Here is a 20,790-nt window from a genome sequence, read left to right as displayed (position 1 = left end):
TGCCAGATAGCTTTCTCTATGATTAAAATTTGCTTTAGCCACCCAAAGTACCTGGAAACTAATTTCATTTCTGCAACACACACTCCTGGGATAAGCATATAAAATTTAGTTAATAAGAGTGGGAGTCAGGTATCAGTGGCTCAAGCCCATAATCCTAGCTACTTAAGAGGCTGATATCTGAGGGTTACAGTTTAAAGCCAGCCCAGGCAGGAAATTCCACTAGATTCCTATCTCCATTAAACTACAAAAAAAAAAAAAAAGGCAGAAGTGGAGCTGTGACTCAAGTGGTACAACACTAGCTTGAATACAAAAAGCTCAGGCACAGCACCTAGGCCCAGAGTTCAAGTCCCAGGACCAGCAAAGACAAAAGAAGAAAAGAAAAGAAAAAAAAAGAGTGGGAATAATGAGCTCTTTTGCCCCTCATAAAAATAATTTTGAGAGAGTATTTCACAATGGAATCCATAGTCTCCCAGTGGAAATAAACTCTAGATGTTCACAGGTGTTGCTTATTTCTGGGTCATTAATATCTTTGTTAATTTATTTTATATGTGACTATCAGATTAAACTCAGTGGCTCAGCCTGTGACTTAGCTATGGCTCCTGAAACCTAAAAAAAGCTTCACCATGAAATGAAGTATTCAGACCTTTACTCTGAGGAATAGTATCATATAACTCAACATTTTTTTCAACAACATCCTTATTGGAAGTGGTAGTTTAGAAGTAAGATCCCTTTGTACATGTGATAGGTAGATGGCTCAGTAACATACCCAACACTGCTCTTCTACTAGTGTTCCTGGGGAAATAAATATATTCAAGTTTCTGCTGCTTCTAAGGCTGCCAGAGTAAGATAGAGAGCCCCAGCCCACCTCAGTACCAGGCCCCTGGGGACTCACAGCATATAGGTGATGACGCCCACACTCCACATGTCTGTGGGGAATGAGACAAACTCATAGTTGACGACTTCTGGGGCCAGGAACTCAGGAGTGCCAAAGTTCACCTTCAGCTTTTCCCGGGGCTTGTACCTGGGGAGGAGGGAATGGAGAAGACCATAGAAGCAAGACCTGAACTAGATGGAGATGTGGGAAGACAGGCAACAGTGGCATATACCTATAATCCTAGTTACTCAGGGGGCTGAGATCTGAGGATCGCAGTTTAAACCTAGCCCAGGCAGAAAAGTCTGTGACACTTTTTTTTTTTTTTTTTTTTTTGTCGGTCGTGGGACTTGAACTCTGGGCCTGGGCGCTGTCCCTCAGCTCTTCAGCTCAAGGCGAGCGCTCTACCACTTGAGCTACAGCGCCACTTCCTGTTTCCTGGTGGTTTTTATTGGAGAGTCTCATGGTCTCTCCTGCCCGGGCTGGCTTTGAACCACGATCCTCAGATCTCAGCCTCCTGAGTAGCTAGGATTACAGGCATGAGCCACCAGCACCCAGCTATTCTGTGACACTTTTATCTCCATTAAACCACCAGAAAACTAGAAGCAGGGCTGTGGCTTAAGTGGTAGAGCACTAGCCTTGAGCTGAAGAGCTGAGGGACAGCACCCAGGCCTAGAGTTCAAGCCCCATGACTGCCAAAAACAAACAACAACAACAATAACAAACAACATAAAGGACAGTGCCTAGGTCCTGAGTTCAAGACCCAGAACAAGCACACACAAAAAATCAGGAGGAAACTGGGGAGGAACCAAGAAAGGGGTGACATTGTCCAGAAAAATAATTGTACTCATTACCTGACTTACAAAATGGTAACCTCTCTATGCAACAACTTAATAGTAACAATAATAACAATAGAAACAGTAATAACTCACGAGGCTGAGATCTGAGGATCCTGGTTCAAAGCCAGCCTGGGCAGGAAAGGTTGTGAGACTCTTATCTCCAACAAACTACTCAGAAAAAGCTGTGGCTCAAGTGGTAGAGCACTAGCCTTGAGCCAAAGAAGCTCAAGGACAGAGCCCAAGCTCTGAGTTCAAGCCCCAGGACCAGCCAAAAAATAAAAAATAAAAAATAAATCTGGATATGGAACTAAGGCCTAGTGGGAGGGCACAGTCCCCCACCTTTCCTGTTAGACATGTCTAGGTCTCATATCCACTGGGGAATAATCAAACCTGTAAGCCCCAAACTTCAGGCTTTCCTAGCTAGATCAGAAAACTACAGTTCTCCATACATGCCTGACTGAAGAGGCAGCACACTAATATCTCTCTTTTATGTGTGTGTGTGTGTGTGTGTGTGTGTGTGTATGTATGTTTGTGGGTGTGCACACACACATGGTTCTGGAACCTAAACTCAGGGTCTCACATTCTTCCTTAACTTTTTCTGACCTGATACTCTACTGCTTGAGCCACACCTCCACTTCCACCTTTTTGCTAGTTAATTGGAAATTAGAATCTCATAGACTTTTCTGCCTGTGCTAACCTTACAGCGGGAGCCTTCGATCTCAATTTCTTGAGTAGCTAGAATTATACATATGTGTTACTAATGTCCTGCTTTTTTTCTTTTAATAGGTTTTATTGTTCTTTTTGGGGGGAGGTGGGACAGTATAAAATTTGAATTAAAGGTCTCTTGTTTCCTAGGCAGGTGCTCTACTGCTGAACACACCCCCAGCTTACCAATACATCTTATTTGCTACATACCCACATGAAAAAATATAAACAAATGGGGTAGAAGATATTGGGCAGCCACTGCTCTGTTGCATGTACAATGTGGCTAGAGGAATAACAAAGCCAGCAAAAGAGGAAAAGATGCTCATCATCACTGATCATTAGGGAACTACATTCAAAATCTATACTGTGCTCAATGCCAGTACTTCACATCAGTCCTAGCTATCAAAGGCTAAATTCCAGAGGATCAAGGTTCAAGGCTAGCCCAAGGAGAAAAATTGGCTAGACTCCATCTCCAAATTAACTAGAAAAAAGCCAGGTTAGAGGTATGGTTCAATGGTTAGAGTGCCATCCTGAGCAAGCCTGAGGCCCTGAGTTCAAACTGCAGTGCCTCTGAAAACAAAAAAACCAAACCCACAATGTGTTTTTTGTCTTTTAGCTTTTTTTTTTTTTTGATCGGGTGAGGGGCGTGGGGCTTGAACTCTGGGCCTGTGTGCTGTTCCTGAGCTCTTCAGCTCAAGGTGAGCACTCTACCACTTGACCCACAGTGCCACTTCTGGTTTTCTGGTGGTTCATTGGCAATAAGAGTCTCACAGACTTTCCTGCCTGGGCTGGCTTTGAATGGCAATCCTCAGATCTCAGCCTCCTGAGTAGCTAGGAGTACATGCATGAGCAACCAGTGCCCAGCTTAGATTATTTTTTGTGTCACTACTGGGACTTGCACTCAGAGTTAGGGTGTATTCGTGAGTTTTTTGCTCAAGGCCAGTGTTATACCCCTCGAGTTACAGCTCCACCTCTGGGTTTTTTGGTAGTTAATTGAAGATAAGAGTCTTATGACTTTCAAGCATGATCCTCAGATGTCAGCCTCCTGAACAGATGGGATTACAGGAGTAAACCACCAGTACTTAGCAGTAATTGCTTTTTTTTTTTTTTTTTTTTTTGCCAGTCCTGGGGCTTGATCTTGGGGCCTGGGAACTGTCCTTTAGCTTTTCTGCTCAAGGTTAGTATTCCACACATAGCCACAATTCCACTTCTGGTTCTTTGATGGTTAATTGGAGTCTCACAGATTTCTCTTACCCAGGCTTTCTTTGAATTGTGCTCCTCATATCTCAACCTTTTGAGTAGCTAGGACTATAGGCATGAGCCACAAACACTCAGCCCCAGATTATTTTTTTGCCCTGAATTCCTAGAATATCACTGTAAGGACTCATATGGCAATTGGTCATCTGGCATTTGTGAATATAATGCACACTCCAGTATATACATTCTCAGTGAAGACAACTCTGTCCCAAGGAGGAGGGAAAAATAACATCTATTATGATGGTTTATAGCTTTTCAAAGGACAATGATACATGTGCACAGACATCTGTGGCATTAAATTTCATGAAATGGGGTGACCAAGAGGCTAGGAAAAAAAGCCAAAAATGGTGCCCAATGTGGGGACAGGTAGCAATGGTGAAAACATTGCAAAACACTGCTCAGGTATGTAAGACATGCAAGTGTATAGGATTAATCTCAATTTTAATAGACACTATCTGAAGAAAACATGAAATAAGTTTTTTTTATATTGTGGATTGAATGTGGTTTTTAACTATTTGGGCTGGGAGAAAACTGAGGCCACTGTGTATAGGAATGCCCACACTGTGTGTCAGGGATGATACAAACTTCCTTTTGCTGTATGCCAATAGCATGTGGGGCAGTGAAATTGCAGCCCTTATTTTGCTAACAGGAACACTTGCCACTTCAACCAGGGGAGAAATTATTCAGGAGTGGCCACTGTGGTTTGGGATGGTATGTGGAAGTAGGAAACCAGGAACTAGGCTCATGCCAGCAGCTCTGCCTCTATGGGACAAAGCTGTACTGTCTCCAACTTGTGCCCGAAGTGGAGAACATCCTATGGCTTATAACAATGACTACTTCTTTGGGGGAAACAGACATTAAATGACAAAAAAAAAATGGGTGTGGCAACTCACACCTGTAACCCCAGAATTTGAAAGGCTGAATGATCTCAAGTTCCAAGCCAGCTCAACTACATATAGAGAACATGCAAAAAAGAAAAGAAAAAAAAAACTTTAGGAAGAATTGAGGACTCAGCTACAATATGAAGACCTATCCAGAAAATGTGTGGTTTCCAGATAAAAAAGTCATTCTTGGAGGGAACAAAGTTCTAGAGAAAGCCACAATTATGGTACAATTGTGAACCAATTTCAGTTAATATCTTTATAGCTGGAAGCATGAATTGTGGATACATGAAGGTTTGGAGGACAGGAAGCACCTTCCTAATGCCAAGAAACCTGCAACATCCATTGTTGAGAACCAAGTGTGTCTGGAATGGCCAGAGCCCTGCAGAAGCTTAGGATTTATCACACAAATGGCTGAACAGGACTGTGCAGAAAAAACAGCTGCACTAAGTTTTAAGTCTTTTGAATCATTTTAAAATTTAGACAGGCATGGGTTTTGTACACCTGTAATCCCAACACTCAGGAGGTGGGAGCAGAATGATCTATAGTTCAAAGACAGGTTGGACAAGTCAGAAAGACCCTGTATATACATATACATATACACATACATATATATACATACACACATATAATATACATATATATACATACACACATATAATATATATATATATATATATATATATAGAGAGAGAGAGAGAGAGAGAGAGAGAGAGAGAACTGAGCTGCCCAGCATCACATCCTGAGTCCTCTTTGACCATCCCTTCCTCTTTTCAGCTGGCTCAAAGAACCATGAATTCCACAAAGCCACCTCCTGGGTGGGAACAAGGCTTATCTGGAAGTCAAAAGCCATCAGCCTCCAAATGTCTTCATCCATTCCCAACTCAAGAATTCACCAGGTAACTAGCTCTGTTGAGCTAGAGTCTTTTTCAGTTTTGTCAAAATATCAGAATAAATCTCCCTTACCTTCTGGCCAGACCAAAGTCAATGATCTTAATTTGGTGTCCAGTCTGATTGACACACAGAATGTTCTCTGGCTAGAAAAGAAAGAAAAGTTTGCTTAGCCAGGTTTAAGAACTAAGAAGGAGCCGGGCGCTGGTGGCTCACGCCTGTAATCCTAGCTACTCAGGAGGCTGAGATCTGAGGATCGCGGTTCAAAGCCAGCCCGGGCAGGAGAGACCGTGAGACTCCTATCTTCAATAAAAACCACCAGGAAACAGGAAGTGGCGCTGTAGCTCAAGTGGTAGAGCGCTCGCCTTGAGCTGAAGAGCTGAGGGACAGCGCCCAGGCCCAGAGTTCAAGCCCCATGACCGACCAAAAAAAAAAAAAAAGAACTAAGAAGGGCCGGGTGCCGGTGGCTCACACCTGTAATCCTAGCTACTCAGGAGGCTGAGATCTGAGGATCTTAGTTCAAAGCCAGCCCAGGCAGGAAAGTAGTCTGTGAGACTCTTATCTCTAATTAAACACCAGAAAACTGGAAATGGTACTGTGGCTTGATTGGTAGAGTGCTTGCCTTGAGCTGAAGAGCTGAGGGACAGCACCCAGGGCCAGAGTTCAAGCCCCATGACCAACAGAAAAAAGAACTAAGAAGGCGTGCTTCTCCCACATTTATTTGTTTATAAATCATAGTCTACTTGCCCCCTGCTCTGGAAAAAGTAATGTAAGCTAATTAAAAAATTTAAAACAAAACATTCATTGTATAATTGTCCTGTGTGTGTGTGAGTGTGAGTGTGTGTGTGTGTGTGTGTGTGTGTGTGTGTGTTTGTGTTGTCAAGCTGCTCATATAGACTATGCTTCATGAAGATTGTGTGGGAAGAACTTCCACTGTGTATTTTATATACTTTTATATTGTTTATATTTGCCACATAAGCATATATTTTCTTTTGGACTTTTTTTGAGGGGGAGGAGTGCCAGTCCTGGGGCTTGAACTCAGGACCTGGGCACTTTCACTGAGGCTTTTTGCTCAGCCTAGTTCTCTACCACTTGAGCCACAGCTCCACTTCCAAGTTTTTGATGATTAATTAGAGATAAGAGTCTCATGGACGTTCTTGCCCAGGCTGGTTTCAAACTGCAATCTTCAGACCTCAGCCTCCTGAATAGTTAGTATTACAGGCATGAACCGCTGGCACTTGGCTGGCCATTTAAAAACTACTTTTAAAGAAAAGGAAGGGCATTATACCAGTTAATCTTCAAATAACCCTTTAAATTAGGCACAATTATCCACATGTTACAGATGGGAGAGTGGAGGCTAAGAAAAGTGGCAAGACTGGCCTCCAGAGCTAGAAAATAGCAGAGCCAGGAAGGGAAGTCAGGGTTGTTTGTTGACAGAAAGCTCAATGGTGAGCCTGAGAAGCTCAGGAACCATCTGCCACATCCCAGGGCAGAACTTACCTTAAGGTCCAGATGCAGGATGTAGTGTTGGTGGAGAAAATGCACACCCTCACAGATCTGCTTGGTGAACAAGACCACATCAAGTTCTGTCAAGTGGTACTTCTCATCTGTGATCCTGTCAAAGAGTTCACCACCATCCACACTGCCAGATAAAAAGGGAGAAGCAAGCACCAAACTGGGCAAAGCTCTTGGAGGTCTTCTCCACTCTTTTCAGGGCCCAAGGAGGCCAGTCTGAGTCAACCCAGTGTTGATTACATCTTATGGATGGATCACTGGTGTTTTGTGAGAATTTTTGCTCTGGCCTATTCCTAAGATGGTTTTCTATATTGATAAACCATACTCTGGATCATCTAAATTAGAGTAGTAAAATCATCTGCTTATAGAAGCCAACCACATGCACCTAGGTAACAAGAAGCCTAAATGGGCAGATTATACCATTTTCTGTAAACATAGAGCCCTTAGTCTTTTATTTTTTATGCTTTTGATGGAGTCAGGCATAGCAAATGTTTTGCTTTCTTTAGCCCTTCCAGAAGGAAAACAGCAATACAAATGCAAACATGAACAGCCCATCCATGGCTACCATGCCAACCATTGGTTGAGAATGTTGGGGATTTGTGGACAGGTTGGATTATCTACAAAAGGCATCTACTATAAGTTCCAATATACTATTTTCCAGCCAGAAATGCAGGGCCAGGTTGGGTGCTATGGCTTATGCCTCTATTTCTAACTATTTAGGTGGCTGAGATCTGAGGATCACAGTTTGAGGCAGCCCAGGAAATAAAGTCCACGAGACTCTTATCTCTAGGAAGAGACTCTTAATCTAGGAAGAAGTCTAAATGAATCTGTGGCTCAAGTGCCCAGGTTAAACCCCAGGACTGGGACACACAACACACACACACACACACACACACACACACACACACACACACACACACACACACACACGCCCTCCCAAAAAACCCAGGCCCAGCATCACTAGATCCTTTATATATTTTCTTTTTTTTTGGGGGGGGGTGTCCAGTCGTGGGGCCTGAACTCTGGGCCTGGTCCCTCAGCTCTTCAGCTCAAGGCTAGCGCTCTACCACTTGAGCCACAGCGCCACTTCCGGCTTTTTTCTTTTTGTTTATGTGGTGCTGAGGAATCGAACCCAGGGCCTCAGGCATGCAAGGCAAGCGCTCTACCACTGAGCCACCTTCCCAGCCCCTATATATTTTCTTAAAAGTCAGATATATAGGTTTTCCCATTTTCATTATCTAAATTTCCCAGTTTCAGCTGTTAAAAAAAACTCAAACAGTAAAAGTTGTGTAGGCTATACCATTGTAATATCAGCAGTACAATTAGACCCAGGGCCACAGCTCTGTGGGCAGAAGGGATTTCTCCTATATCCTCTATTGGGACTCAACAGTCAAGCCAGAGAAAAAGGTGATGGCATGGCCACTGATGTCTCTCACTCACTCTTTCTCACTCTCAGTGAGTGAAGAGGAAAGAAAGAGTTTTCCTAGAATAAAGACTTTAAGTCCCAGCCTTTATTCCAACCTGAGAAATAGCTGCTGCCCCATCTCTGAGACACTCACTACTCCATGATGAGAGCGAAGTTGTTCTTGCTCTCAAAGGCGTCATAGAGCTGGATCAGGTTCACATGGCTGAGCTGGTTCATGATGCTGATCTCATTTTTCACATCCTCCTTGTGGAACCAGAGAGAGGAGTTTCCAAGTAAACACATTAGAAATAGAAGCCAACTGCACTCTCAAGACAGAAAGACAGAGACAGACAGACAGATACACACACACACACACACACACACACACACACACACACACGTACGCACACCATCCTTCTTCAACATCCCTCTGCCACAGCAGGAATTCACAATCCTTTAACAGTAAAGACTTATTTTAAGCCACTCATTTCACAGAGAGAAACCTGAGGCCCAAGAAGAAAAAGGCCTTGTCACTCAAAGTCATGCCAGCACCTTGGCAGAACCATGCCAGGACTCTGACACATAGTGATACATGGGTGTGGACTGAGGAGTATGAAGCAACTTGCTGAGTGAAAGGTGAGAATGGAAAAGAGGCAAGAGAGGCCATAGGACCTACTCAGCATGGAGGATGGGACTGAGTCAGTGTGGGACAGCACAAAACAGTGGGGAGGAGAGCTGTAGAGGAGTAAAGGAGCCCTGAGCTTGGCTAGAAGGGCCTGGCTGGCCCAGCGCAGGCATCTCACCCGGTCCTTGGCACTCTTCACTTTGATGATCTTGGCTGCCAGTGGCAGGCCTGTGGACCTCTCTGTGCACCTGTGGACCTGGCCAAACCGACCCCTATAGAGACACAGGGAGACACAGCAGGTTGAGAAAGCAGGAAGCTCACCTCCACATGGTGGGCTACCCACATCTCCCCCCCCCCCCACAGACCACACTGTACCTCACAGTATGTCCTAGGCATCACCCCCACACTATATGGGCTTTTCTGAAATCTAGAAATTTTCTGGACCATACAGTCTACTGTAAAGTGTAAGGAAAAACTACCCCTCCCCCCCCATACGATATGGGCTATTCTGTCCCCCAGGGAAATAATCCCAATGCCACTCCACACTCTGTACGCTGGAGAAGACCATGCTCCCACATGAGTTGGCTCTTCTGTCCTTCCCTGCACCTGGTGGTTATACTCTAGGGATATCTACAGCTGATTCCTGTGGACTCTCTTCATCTATGCTGGGTAGGAAATCCCAGGCCTGCCTTTGGCTCAGTCAGGCTGCTTCTGAGGACCACCCAGCAGCATCTCACTCATTCCCCTGCTGGGTCAGTCCTGCTGCTCCCACTCCCAGCCTTCACCTACCCTCCCAAGACTTCATGCTGGCACACCGTGTAGCCTGCTGAGATGGAGGTCTCCTTGACACTCACCACCCGGTGTTCAAAAGGGGCTGGTGGGGCTGAGCTGTCATCTGTCAGGAAATAACAAGGGGTCTGTGAGCTTTCTACTTACAGCCCCCATTAGAGAGTCACTCAGCTTCACATGGATTAGCCTTTTGCCCTGCCTACGACCCTTTCACAAGGGTTGCAGCCATCCATTTGGCACAAGAGAAAATTGAGTCTTAGAGAAGTGAGGTAACTAAGTTCAAGGTCAGACAGCAAGCCAGTGACAGGATTAAAATCTAGGTTTCCTGGTCACTAGTCCAATAGCAAGCAGCAAGGGTGTTGTGAAAAACAAATGCACCACTTTCTGTCCTATTACCCTTGGCTTTTTGGCAGCTGACCCAATCCTGATGCCAGAAGGGAAGAACCAGTAATGAGGCCCACAGGAGTAGCTCTCAGGCACAGTATGGGGAAAAGAGAGGGACAGTGGATCTGGAGGGAGTACAAAGGAGAATCAGCCCTTGGAAAGATTAAAACATGTTTTGGAATTGATATCTTTTTTTTTCTATTCTTTTTTTTTATTTTTAATTTAATTTAATTTTATTTGTGAACATACTGTACAGAGGAGTTACAATTACATGGGCAGGATAATGCGTACATTTCTTACCAAGAATTGCAGCCTCCTCCTTTGTTTACCCTTCACATCCCTTCCCAGCCTCCCCCCTCCCCCCCATCCCAATCCTTCTCCTTCCCCCTCTCCCCCCCCCCCCCCCCCGCACCAACGTTGTAAAGCTCGTTTTGGACATGACAACTTGTACTTCTCATTGTTGCAACAGGTCCACCTGTATCCTTATAGAACTGGTTTTTCCCCATCTCCTCCACAAGTTATACTGACATCAAATATAGTGAAAGCAGGGGTTATACTGTGGGGGAGGGACATACAAAGCAACAAAGAGATAATCTTATAAATGCGTTAGAAATACATGCATGAAAGAAAAAAACATTAAAATACACATCTAAGGGTTCATTTTCCTGACATCACATTATCTGACCTTTTCCGCTTGACTCATACATATACTAGATATTACAAATAAGGGAAACCATGGGACCTATGTTTCTTTGGGCCTGGCTTACTTCACTTAATATAATTTTTTCCAAGTTTTGGAATTGATATCTTTAAATCAGGTGATATGAATAACAGAATATATTAAAAGACATAAAAATAGTGTAAAGGAATAAAACAGAAAGGCATAGGCCAGTGTGTGAGTAAAGAAAACCAGAAGAGGCTGAGGCAAGAAGTTGAGGGATTGTCATGGAACCATCCTGCATTTGTATTACAGGGAGCACCCAGAGTATTCCACAGATAATCCTCTCAACTAAGATCAACCCAGAATAAAAAGATTGATGACTTTTGTGTCAAAAGAACACAAGGACAGCTGGGTACTGGTAGCACATTTCTGTAATCCTAGTTACTCAGGAGGCTGAGATCTGAGAATCATGGTTCAAAGCCAACTTGGGCAGAGAAAGTCCATGAAGCTTTTGTCTCCAATTAACCACCAAAAAAGCAGGAAATGGAGATGTGGCTCAAGTGGTAGAGCACCAGCTTTGAGTGAAAAAGCTAAGGGACACATGTAACTGTAATCACTCTGTATATCACCTTTATAATAACAATAAAAATAAATAAATAAAGCTGGGCACCTACAGACCAACACTATCTAATCCCGAAAGCATCAGTAAAGTACAGCCATCTGTTACATCCACCAAAGAGCTTGTGCCAAGCTGGCAACAGCCTTACTTACCCAGAACCATGCCACCAGCCTTAGCACCTGGGTACATCTTTCCTCCAGCTTCAGCTCTTACAGAGTCCCTGGCTACACAGTCTTCAGGCTCGTGGTGTCCTATCCCTGGATCTTTGTCTTGCTGCAGGCCTGGGGTCTTGTCAGCAGCATCTTTCTTGTTCCTTTGGGCCAAGCTTGGTCCCATGACAGGCTCAGACCCATGCCCTTGCTTTTCCTCTACATTTGCTCTCTCATCACTGTTTCTCTTCTGTAATGAGAGAAACTCTCCAGTTCCTTTTGAGACTTCCTCTTCTAATTCAGCCCCAGGAGCTTTGGAGTAGCACCCGGGCCCAGGTAGGTCCTTTTCACCTGATTGGACAGCTGCGGTAGCCCCTACAGGGGGAGTGGATCTGAGGCTGCCCCCTTGTGTAATAAGCAGCTCCCTAGGTGTATTCATCTCTTGCATATCAATGGAAATCCTGGGCAGAGAGGGAGAAAAAAATGTTCCTAAGGTTAAAATCAAGGACTCTGAAGTCAGAACAGACCTAGGTTCAAAGATATATTGCTGCTATTCTCTGACAGTGGCCTTTATAGTCTCAGTTTTTACCTATAACATGGAGACCTCAGGGTTTTTACAATAGTAGAGTTTGTGTGCACTGGGAACTAGAAGGCTCGAAACCCCTGCCTCTCTGGATCCAAGAACATCTTTGCCCAGACAGGATCCAGGAAAAGGGCTAGCTTGATTAACGGATGGACCAGCAGCTCTCAGAATTCCACTGTATGAGGATCCAGGGAAAGCTTGAAACAACCTGTAATGGACAAAGATGGAGACCAAATGTCCTCAAGGTCCCTGGAAACTTGCTTGTACCCAGGAAGATTGCAGCCTGCAGGTGGAAAACCTGGGTTCTGCCTACCCTTCTCTGGGTCTGTTTCTGGCACCACATGCTGTGATACTGGGGTTTGTGACCCAGCTGGAGGTCAAGAATCCCTTTGAAACCTAGTGTTGGTGATCCACACCTCTTGTCCTAGCTACTCAGGCTGAGATCTGAGGATCATAGATCCAAGCCAACCCAGGCAGGAAATTCTGTGAGACTCTTATCTCCTATTAACCAGCAAAATATGAGAAGGGGAGCTGTGGTTCAAGTGGCTTTGCATAAAAAAGCCAAGAGACCAAGTCCTGAGTTCAAGTTCCAGTACTGTCACACCCTCAAAACAAACAAAAACAAAAACAAAAACAAAATCCCTGTAGAAGGCAGTTTGAAGATTCCTCAAAAACTAAACATAGAAGTTCCCTATGACCTAGCCATACCCCCTCTTAGGCATCTACACAGAGCATTACAAGTCAGAATACCATAGACACTTGAATATATATGTTCATTGCTACACTATTCACAATAGTCAAGTTACAGAAATAGCCCCAATAAATCCACTCATCAATAGATGAGTGGATCAAAAGAATATGGTGCATATATATATATATATATATATATATATATATACACACACATATATATATGTATATAATGGAATTTTACTCATCCATTTGAAAGAATAAGATTATGTCATCTGCAGGGAAATGGATAGACCTAGAACAAATCATATTAAGTGAGTTAAGCCATGTTTTCTCTCATATGTGGAAGATAGATCTAACATACAACTGGACATGACAACCTAAACAAAACTCTAGGCATTCAAACAGTTAGACTAAAGGAGGTTTCTATTAGGGAAGGAACCCAAAGGCATAATTCCTCCAAACATTTAAAATACTATTTATCAAAATACATTCCAGGAAATAAGAAACATGGGTTTTTGTTGTTCTTGTTTCTGGTGGTGGTAGAGGTGTTCGCTTTTTTTTTTTTTTTTTTGTCTTTTCTAGGTGGGCAGCGTAAAGGAGGGTACAGGTAGGAAGAGAGGAAGTATGAACGAATGCATGCATAGTATTCAATATATACTATGTGGAAAATAAACTGTGCAACTTGTGGGAAGGAGCAGGAAGGGAAACTGGGAGAAAGCAAAAGTAGGAGTGACATTGTCCAAAAAAGATATGTATTCTTTAACTGACTTATGAAATGGTAACCCCTCTGTACAACACCTTAATAATACCAATAAAATTATATTTAACAAAAAGAAAATGAGCTGGGTGCTGGTAGCTCATGTCTGTATAGGATTATAGACATGTCTGTATAGTATTACATCCATTTCCTAGCTACTCAGGAAGATGATATCTGAAGATCTCAGTTCAAAGCCAACCTACACAGGAAAGTCCATGAGATTTCCAATTAGCTACCAAGAAGCCAGAAGTGAAGCTGTGGCTTGAATGGTAGAGCACTAGCCTTGATCAAAAAGCTCAAGAACAGCACCCAAACCCCAGGACCAGCACAAAAACAAACAACAGCATCATACATACATACATACACACACGCACACACACACACACACACCAAAAAAAAAGAAAGAAAAATACACGAATGACATCTTTCTTCAGCTCCTTTCCCAGCTGCTAGATTTCTGAGGCCAATATCTGGTTGTATATTTGAGACACTTAGCATCCTGTCCACAGCCAATCAGACAAAATTCTTTGAACACTGTGTCCCGTGGGACTAAGTATAGTTCGATCAATGATGACAGGAGTAGCCAAGCCAAACCACCCAAACCTAAATCAGGCCTTATCACGAGGAGCTATATAATAGTGCAGAATCTGGCCAGCAGAAAGAGAAGCCACTATGCTCCTCTCAAGGGGTCATGACATAACCCAGAGCCTTGCTTTTAGCATTGTAATCACTTTTAGCACACCTATGGCAGGTACAGCCAAACAACTACAATATGCAATGTCCCCAGGTTGAGATATGGTTTCAGGATCATTCACATAAACAGCCCCTGACAGTCAGAGCTGACAGTTGATTCTCAATCTATTCCTCAAAAAATGCTTACATAGTAAGAGAGGAAAGTTAAGTGGAACCTCAATCCTTCCTGAGATTCAGTGCAGGTCTGATGAACCTGAAACTCAATTTATGGCTCAGATCAAAATCTTTTATTCTCACTCAGAATGTTTGGGTGCCACAAATAAGTTTAGAGATAGTTTACTATAATTCTAGATTTCATATTGAAAGGTGTGGCCTGGGTCCATGTTGCCTGTCTGGAATCCCTTTCTTAGGCTTGTCAGATCTCCTGAGAAGCTCCCATTTCCTTCTAGATCAAAGGTCATCAGAACAAATAGACACCAGATTACCTTACTGAGCCAGGCATTGAGATTTCAATTACATATCAGGGCAGGTACAGAGGAAAGTGAGGACTTCTGAAAGAATTGTCCTTCTATGGGCTGTTCTAGAGCAGAAGATGTACTGTCCAATAGGGCTAGTGATGGGGCCTGAGCAATCAGCAGGATCTCTACTCTTCCCCAGTGTCTGCTGAGCATGTCTGGAGAATATGTCCTAAATATCATGGCAACTATCCCAAATCCACCTCCAGAACTTCTGGCACAGATATCTCAATATCACCCAGGAGTGACTTCACCTGCCCTGTCTTTTTTTTTTTTTTTTGTCATGGGGCTTGAACTTTGGGCCTGGGCACTGTCCCTCAGCTCTTCAGCTCAAGGCTAGTGCTCTACCACTTGAGCCACAGAGCCACTTCCAGCTTTTACTGTTTATGTGGTGCTGAGGAATAGAACCCAGGCCCTCATACATGGGAGGCAAACACTCTACCACTGAGCCCACCTTCCCAGCCCGGCCCTGTCCTTTTCTGCCAACCATATATTTAAGAATTTAAATGCTGATCTGAGGAAACAGGGTAGTGCAGCGGTTAGGATTTTTTTTGGCGGGGGTACGGTCATGGGGCCTGAACTCTGGGCCTGGGCGCTGTCCCTCAGCTCTTCAGCTCAAGGCTAGCGCTCTACCACTTGAGCCACAGTGTCACTTCCGACTCTTTTTCTTTTTGCTTATGTGGTGCTGAGGAATTGAACCCAGGGCCTCATGCATGCAAGGCAAGCGCTCTACCACTGAGCCACCTTCCCAGGCCAGGGGCACAGATTCTATTATCTCAGACTATCTTAGTCTATTATTTTAGACTTAGATTCCAGTTCTATGAATACCTAGCTGTGCAGCCTGGTATTTTGGGCCTAAATCTCCTCATCAGTAAATGGGACAACAATCACATCCATCTGCTGGGCATACTGTGAGGATAAAACAAGATGCTACCTGCACAGTGCTAGGCCATTGACCAGCACGGTGAAAGTGTTCTGTGATCCCATCTGGCAGCTGTGTGTGTGTGTGTGTGTGTGTGTGTGTGTGTGTGTGTGTATGTGTATGTGTTTGTGTGTGTGAGTACACAGGTACTGGAGCTTGAACTCAGGGCCACAGTGCTGTCCCTTAGCTTTTTTGCTCAAGGCTAGTGTTATACCACTTGAGCCATAGCTCTACTGGCTTTTTGGTGGCTAATTGGAGATGAGACTCCCAGATTTTCCAAGTCAACTAAATTAGAATTTGGAGGTATCAGGTGAATTTTTAAATCATCCTAGGTAACTCTAATTGGTAATGAGTGAGAACCAGTACTGAGCTCCGAAACAGGCTTTTCTCATGAACCTAACCTAGCTATGCCCATAGTAGTCACTCAATATATGGCTCTGGCCTGCTAACCATGATGCAGTGGAAGAACTACAGTTAATTTCTCTCCTGACCCACACTGTTGAGCAATCCTTACCATGGAAGTGTTTCACCACCACTGGTTGCTGCACTGGCCAGGCTTGGTGACTCTGAGAGCTGAGAGCTGGGCCCTGAAGTCAGCTTCATGTTCTCCTCTGGGGACCAAGGGTCGGGCTCATCAGACAATACTTCTTGTCCTGTACTTGGTGCCGTCTCCTGGCTGATGCAGGCCTCACTGACCCAGTCAGGTGCTATAGACAATTCCAGGCCACTCTCAGGGTTCTCACTGGGTATATCATGATCTTTGGCTTGCACTTTGGTGGGAAACAGCAGGCAGTCAGGGGACACTTGGTCCAGGCTAGACACTGCATGTCCCTGCCCCAGCAAGGGCCCTGCCCGGGTGAGGAGGTCAGCTCCCGTCCCTGGAGTGCTGATGAGGGTCAGCCTCTCCGCTGTCCCTTCTTGCAGGTCAGCTTTGTGGCTCTCTACAGGAAAACAGGCAAAGCCACAAGGCAACATGTTTACAATAGCCAAAGACTGGAAACGACCCAAAGGACCCCCCAGAGATCTTCTGAACCATGGAACAGCCACACAATGGAGTATTGCACAACCATAAAAAGTGATCTCAAGATATACTGGAAGTTGAAAACTAAAATAAAGTAGAGAACAGTACATAAGGAAGTTTATCTAAGGGAGAATGTGTTTGTTTACCCATGCATGCAATGGGTGCAAAGATGGACTAAATAGATGGAACTTCAAAGAAAAGATAAGACAAAAGCTTTTGAGATAATTACAGTTGAGACTAGAGAATAAAAAAGAGGAAGCAATGCGAGCTAGAGTTTTCTTCACTAGCTGTTTTATTGATTTGACTTTGAGACCATATAAATACTATGCAAAATTTAAAAAGAAAATTGAACTTTGAAGGCAACCAAAAAACATTTAATTTTTTTTTTTTTTTGGTCCAGTAGTGGGGCCTGAACTCTGGGCCTGGGCACTGTCCCTCAGCTCTTCAGCTCAAGGCTAGCGCTCTACCACTTGAGCCACAGCGCCACTTCCGGTATTTTTCTTTTTGCTTATGTGGTGCTGAGGAATCGAACCCAGGGCCTCAGGCATGCAAGGCAAGCGCTCTACCACTGAGCCACCTTCCCAGCCCCAAAAAACATTTAAAGCAAACAAACTTGAATATTTTGTAGGGTATAGTGTTTTAAAAACATAGCAATTGAAAGCTGGGCACTGGCCTCTAATCTTAAGTCTCTCAGGAGGCTGATATCAGAGGATCACAGTTTGAAGCAAGCCTGAAAAGAAAAGTCTGTGATCCTTCATCTACAATTAATCAGAAAAATGCTGGACTGGAGGCATGGTTCAGATAGTAGAGTGCCAGTCATAAGCAAGAAAGCCAAGTGAGTTCAAAGCACGTGCGTACATGCACGCGCGTGCACGCACACAAACACACAGACAATTAGCAAATATATGAGAACTAAAATAAAGAAAAAAGCAATTGCCGAGCCATTTTAATAATATTAAGCTGGGGGGCTGGGAAGGTGGCTCAGTGGTAGAGTGCTTGCCTCGCATGCATGAGGCCCTGGGTTCTATTCCTCAGCACCACATAAGCAGGAAAATCTGGAAGTAGGAGCTGTGGCTCAAGTGGTAGAGTGCTAGCCTTGAGTTGAAGAGCTGAGGGACAGCGTCCAGGCCCAGAGTTTAAGCCCCATGACCGACAAAAAAAAAAAAAATTAAGCTGGGGCTGGGAAGGTGGCTTAGGGGTAGAGCGCTTGCCTTGAATGCCTGAGGCCCTAGGTTTGATTACTCAGCACCACATAAGCAAAAAGAAAAAAGCTGGAAGTGGCACTGTGGCTCAAGTGGTAGAGTGCTAGCCTTGAGCTGAAGAGCTGAGGGACAGCGCCCAGGCCCAGAGTTCAGGCCCCACGACCAGACCCCCCCCCCCAAAAAAAAATATATATATATAAAGCTGGGAGCTGGGTACTGGTGACTCACACCTGTAATCATAGCCACTCAGGAGACTGAGATCTGAAGATGGCAGTCCAAAGCCAGTCTGGGTAGAAAAGTCTGTGAGATGCTTATCTCCAATTAATCAGTTAAAAGCCAAAAGTGGAGACATGCTCAGGGGTACTGCACCAGCTTTGAGCAAAAACTCAGGCTTTGAGTTTAAGCCCCAGTTCCAGCGCCAAAAGCAGAAGGAGAAGAAAGAGCAAAGGATGGAAGGAAGGAAGGATGGAAAGAAGGAAGGAAGGAAGGAAAGAAAAGAAAAGGAAAGGAAAGAGAAAAGAAAAAGGCAGTTTCAATTGTTTTCCAGAAATCACATTGCTAGGGTTTTAGTGTGAAACCATTGTTAAAATGATATAGAGGAGCAAATGGTCTGCTCACCTTCCCAAGGCCCCTTGAGGTCTGCTTGCACACCTCTGATGTTCAGTATGTGTTTTGGCTTTGCTCCCTTTTCTTCCACTTGTTCTTTGTTCTAAAGTAACCATAAAAGCAATGATCATTATCATTAATTCCATCATTCCAGCCACAGACATTTGTTGCCTACTACCAGGTACTTAGCATAAAGATAGGTTATTTCATGTAATTCATTCACAGTAAGAGTAGCAGATAGGTATTATTTGTTATTATATTGGGGAATATGTACAGTGAGGCTTTCTTGAGGCCATAAATAAAACTCAAAAGAAGAGGAGTTCTGCTTCAAACTCAGAACCAAGGTCCTTTCCAATGTTTTGCTATATTGCTGTTGAGGGGCAGACTCAGCCCCTGACAACGCTTCTAAATAGACTTAACCTCAAAGACTAAGACCAGTGGTGGAAAATCATCTTAAAATATCAGCTCAGTGCTGGGAATGTGGCTTAGTAGTAGAGTGCTTGCCTAGCATGCATGAAGCCCTGGGTTTGATTGCTCAGTTCCACATATACAGTGGTTCAAGTGGTAGAGTGCTAGTTTTGAGCAAAAGAAGCTCAGGGACAGTGCCCAGGCCCTGAATTAAAGCCCCAGGACTGGCAAACAAACAAACACAATCAGCTCATCTCCTACAGTACCAGCTCTGGAAAGTAGAGGATGCAGCTAACAGTATAGCAGTTTATAGGTGTGTATATTCACAGTTACTACAATGTTGGTTTATGCAGGATTCTTTAGTCAAAATGTCTGTGCTTTGCAGGAATGGTGTATCACATCAATGAGTAATGTCTGCCTGGAGGCTGAGTGGGAGGATCCCCCACTAACTCTCTTCCAGTGGAGCAGTGTAGCTAGGAGCATAGATTCCAAAAAGTCTTGCTAGTTGCTTTTGTTGTTGTTGTTGTTGTTGGTTTTTTTGTCAGTCATAGGGCTTGAACTCTGGACTTAGGCACTGTCCCTCAGCTCTTCAGCTCAAGGCAAGCACTCTACCACTTGAGCCACAGCGCCATTTCCAGTTTTCTGGTGGTTAATTGGAGATAAGAGACTCATGGACTTTCCTGCCTGGGCTGGCTTTGAAATGAGATCCTCAGGCGGGGTGCTGGTGGCTCATGCCTGTAATCCTAGCTACTCAGGTGGCTGAGATCTGAGGATCATGGTTCAAAGCCAGCCCGGGCAGGAAAGACTGTGAGACTCCTATCTCCAATAAACCACCAGAAAACTGGAAGTGGCGCTGTAGCTCAAGTGGTAGAGCGCTCGCCTTGAGCTGAAGAGCTGAGGGACAGCACCCAGGCCCAGAGTTCAAGCCCCATGACCAACCAAAAAAAAAAAAAAAAAAAAAAGAAATGAGATCCTCAGATCTCAGCTTCCTAAGTAGCTAGGATTACAGACTTGAGCCACTGGCAACCAGCTGCCTTGCTAAATTTGGATCCCATCTTCACCACTTGGCCAAACTTCTTACTTCTCTGCATCTCACACCATCTTCTGTAAAATTGGAATGATAATATCTGCTTCAAAGGGTGGGTAGGAGATATGAGCAGCACATAGTAGGTACTCAGTAAGTGCCAGCCCACAGGGGCACTCAGCATCTATCCCTTAAATTCAAATACTGTGCCCAAGACCAGCACTAATGTGGCATGCTTTCTGCCTGACATCATTCCAAGCACTCAGCATGCTGGTCACATCCAGCAGTGAATTTACAAGCAAATCTAACTACCTGTCTCAACCTCCTTCTGCTCCCCCTGGCTGCTTCCAGGGGTTCTGAGTCTTTCACTGGTGAAGTCCCTAATATGGCTCCTGGTATGACTAACAGTAGCCACTCTGGTCCAAGCACCCACACACAAGACACTTACCAGTAAAGGGACTTTCTCTTCTCTTGGCCACAGATGTTCTTAACTGGGAATCCAGAGGCCAAAAACAGATCAGGACACATCTCTTTGGTTCATATAGCACTTAAAATTTTTAGTTTACAACATTTAAAAATCCAGATTTTTTTTAAAAAAATTATATGATCCTTTTGGTGGGCAGGGGAGGTAGAATTGTTCTGTATTTTGATTGTGGTGGTTGTTACTGGGGTATATATGTTTGTTGAACTATATACTTAAAATTGTTTATAGTTTGTGTGTATAAATTATGCTTTAGAGCTGGGCACTGGTGGCTCAGGCCTGTAATTCTAGCTA

The 20,790-nt window shown here is 44.1% G+C and overlaps 1 protein-coding gene across 3 annotated transcripts in view; it reads right to left on the bottom strand.

The window, feature by feature from the left end:
- The window catches only part of Mylk3 (myosin light chain kinase 3), a 46,985-nt gene that overhangs the window by 7,991 nt on the left and 18,204 nt on the right, over positions 1–20,790 (bottom strand). For all 3 annotated transcript variants that reach the window (XM_070011950.1, XM_070011949.1, XM_070011948.1), the window contains exons 2-10: positions 18,596–18,686; positions 16,269–16,695; positions 11,595–12,052; positions 9,779–9,884; positions 9,168–9,261; positions 8,519–8,628; positions 6,945–7,086; positions 5,520–5,590; positions 893–1,021 (exon numbers count right to left, since the gene is read on the bottom strand). In XM_070011950.1, the coding sequence (XP_069868051.1) occupies positions 893–1,021; positions 5,520–5,590; positions 6,945–7,086; positions 8,519–8,628; positions 9,168–9,261; positions 9,779–9,884; positions 11,595–12,052; positions 16,269–16,695; positions 18,596–18,686 (1,628 nt within the window). The remainder of the gene's footprint in view (positions 1–892; positions 1,022–5,519; positions 5,591–6,944; positions 7,087–8,518; positions 8,629–9,167; positions 9,262–9,778; positions 9,885–11,594; positions 12,053–16,268; positions 16,696–18,595; positions 18,687–20,790) is intronic.

This window comes from Dipodomys merriami, unplaced genomic scaffold (genome assembly GCF_024711535.1).
Source record: "Dipodomys merriami isolate MVZ:Mamm:240054 unplaced genomic scaffold, mDipMer1.0.p SCAF_85, whole genome shotgun sequence".
Lineage (NCBI taxonomy): Eukaryota > Metazoa > Chordata > Mammalia > Rodentia > Heteromyidae > Dipodomys > Dipodomys merriami.
The sequence above is the reverse complement of the archived record's forward strand: the minus strand, read 5'-3'. Positions and strand labels throughout refer to the sequence as shown.